Source organism: Loa loa (genome assembly GCF_000183805.2).
Source record: "Loa loa unplaced genomic scaffold supercont3.175, whole genome shotgun sequence".
NCBI lineage: Eukaryota > Metazoa > Nematoda > Chromadorea > Rhabditida > Onchocercidae > Loa > Loa loa.
In genome coordinates, this window is record NW_018108355.1 from 74,628 (window position 1) to 77,509 (window position 2,882).

At 33.8% G+C, this 2,882-nt stretch overlaps 2 protein-coding genes across 2 annotated transcripts; both read right to left on the reverse strand.

Annotated features, from left to right (window-relative positions):
* Nucleotides 1–3: 3 nt before the first annotated feature.
* Nucleotides 4–347, reverse strand: LOAG_14215 (hypothetical protein; the record flags this gene model as incomplete). Its single annotated transcript, XM_003149714.1, has 2 exons — nucleotides 4–74; nucleotides 101–347. The coding sequence occupies 2 exons, from the start codon at nucleotides 345–347 to the stop codon at nucleotides 4–6; spliced, it is 318 nt and encodes a 105-aa protein (XP_003149762.1).
* A 917-nt stretch (nucleotides 348–1,264) lies between these two features.
* On the reverse strand, nucleotides 1,265–2,553 carry LOAG_14217 (lgg-2; the record flags this gene model as incomplete). Its single annotated transcript, XM_020448778.1, has 3 exons — nucleotides 1,265–1,816; nucleotides 2,179–2,344; nucleotides 2,547–2,553. 3 exons carry the CDS (start codon nucleotides 2,551–2,553, stop codon nucleotides 1,651–1,653), a joined length of 339 nt encoding a protein of 112 aa, XP_020301104.1. The 3' UTR covers nucleotides 1,265–1,650.
* Between the last annotated feature and the right edge of the window lie 329 nt (nucleotides 2,554–2,882).

Here is a 2,882-nt window from a genome sequence, read left to right on the forward strand (position 1 = left end):
AATTTATCGCCGAATGAAGCGATGCTTATATCTTCCTCTGTAATTCTTTGCAGGCTTAGTCGATTCGCTAAATCCTTTGGAACAAATGACAACTGCATACCTTGGTCAAATAGTACTAGTGCCTGTGTTTCTATCTCCGGAGCTTCGAGATTGATTACGCTAACTTCTTTACGCAATAGTAAAATCGTTTTTTCTTGTGGATCCTTTTGATCAGTCACTGAATTAGTTATATACATTGGTTCCACCTTTTCCTTACTCTTGTTCATCTGAATAGCGTTCGTATCATGTCTGTTACATAACGCTGATTTGTGGAAGCTCTTGCAGTGGAAGCATCGTGTCGTTTTCATTCTACAGTTGCTTACAGTATGCCCCAGGCAGGCGCCTTCCATTAAATTAATTAATTTTGAATTGGATCACACACGAGAAAATTACACAGTATAGAAAACTTGAAATGCTTTGATAGTATTACAGTGATGATAAAATTATCTTGTTGTGGTATACAACTTTTTCCATACAATACCGGGAAAACCACCGTGTGACTCCCATACTATTGTTGAAAACAACTGTACACGTAGCAGCTTTCGTTTAACGTATTTAACGCAAAAATCAATACTTCGAAACATTTTCGTTGTTTGAAATTATTGTTTGCTATTAAAAGCATGTGCCAAACAAACAACGTTATGTCGGTCAATGTTTACCTTTACATGTAGATGACCAGATTGGATGCATCTTCCGAATGTGTGAAAGCTTGACCCAAATGTTCTTTACAGTGTGCTTCAATAATGTATGTCCTATTTCCTTGAGGTTCCATAGTTCTCAACAGCTGATACAATGATGTCAAGAAACACTCAACCGGATACGGAAACAAACAAATTAATAAACGAGTCGAATAAATTTCACCGTTTTGCTCTCGTCTTTTACCAATTTGCAAGGTATAGAGCTACCCGATTCTACTGGTCAAAAACTTTCGCTTACCTCTTGCCCATCTCTCCTCCACTCCCATTATTCCATTCGTTTCACTTTCCTTCGATTTTATTCTCAGTAATATTTTCAGAGGATCCATTCGAAATTTTTAAGTGTTGTAAAAATGAGAAGTATTACAAACGACCATTAATTCACACATCACTCAAATTTACTATCATGATAATGATTACTGCTAACTTTAATGCTACCTGAAACTTTGTATCTTAAAGATCTAAACCCGCAATGAACTGGAAATTTTTCTATGCCATTATTTGACGACTGCTTTCAAAAAGTCCCAATATCTAATAACAATTCGTGCAAGACTTTCATTTGTCGGCATTATCCAGAACATACTGTAGCAGAGGAAAAGGAATAACTTCATACAGCGATTCTTTAATTCATGAATTAACGCAAACAGTACCATCACAATGGTAAAGAAGCCAAAACAACCGAATTTCGCATATAGAGAAAGGAAAATGTCACAAAAGATATAAAAGCAGGAATAAAAAAGTAACAAACATTTTCGTATAGAAATATTGATCACAATAACATTTCTATTAAATATTTTTTGTACAGGACTATGTTTTGCGTTACAGATGCATTAACTTTTGCTGAGTATCAAAATGAAATTAAATAAAAAAAATTCCGAAAATTTTGCAGAGGTAACAAATGCGTAGATATTTACGCTCATGTGATGCTACCAAATGCCGGTTGGCTGGTGTAAACCATATACAGAAAGCCATCTTGGTCTGCTTCCTGCTGATATAGCTGATACATGTTCATACTGTTTGATACCATTGATTTCTCATTGACTAGGAGGAAGAAAGTTTGATCCGGATGAAGCTGTAATCGTCTGAAAAATCGTTTTTTTTCTCCTCTCCATTGTCTTTATTTCAAATTTAAAAAATATTCAGAAAGTATGCTTGATGCTTGCACTGCACAAGTACTGTGCTTTATTTTACAATTCGGTGAACAATCTAGAACACTGGAAAGTTCTTTCCTTCCTTTGTTTATATAACAAACACCAAGCATTAATAAAGACAATAACTAAAAAGCGCTTACAGTGACAGATTTGACAGAGAGTGGGAAGACCACTATAGAGAAAATGTACACAAAACGGACCAACTTAATAATGTTGTGATTTATTTCTGTAGACAAGCCGTCAGCAGAAAAAGACCAAAACACAGATAAACTACACAAAATTCTATAACAAACCTTCGCACAATTTGCATTAATTCGGCAATTGTTATGTGATCTGGCACCAGAAATTTACACCGATCCAAAAGTGGCAAGTATTTCTCCCCCTCAAATCGCTCAATCACAACAGGAATCTTGTTTGGTTGCTGCTGTCGTGCTTCTGCTGCATCTTTTGCACGTGCTGCTGAAATGATTAAAACAGATCGACTTTTGCTCAATGATGGAACAATACAAAATTGCTTTACAGTATATTATTGATTCAGAAATTTAGGACAACTAAATCGAAATTCATAAGCTTCTATTGTTATCTTAATCTATTAAGTGGATTCCAAAGAGCAAGGGATGAAGGACAGGATTTCTTCCTTAGAATGGGGGGGGAAAAAAACATCCCATAGCAAAATGGATGTAAAGCGCCACTACCAAAATTATCGCATATTTCCTACTTCTTAGATGTCCGTTGTGAAACTGAAATTTAAAATAAATTCATGCAAAAACATCCAATCTTTTTAGACAAATAATCCTTGGGAAAATGTTATGTATACATTGGTACGGTAAGAAATAAATGCATTTATATTTCCAAATATATTTCTATAATTTTTATTTCACATGCGCTTTTATCCAATAAACTTCAACAAATACATATATATATATATATATATATATATATATATATATATATATATATATATATATATATATATATATATATATATATTATTATT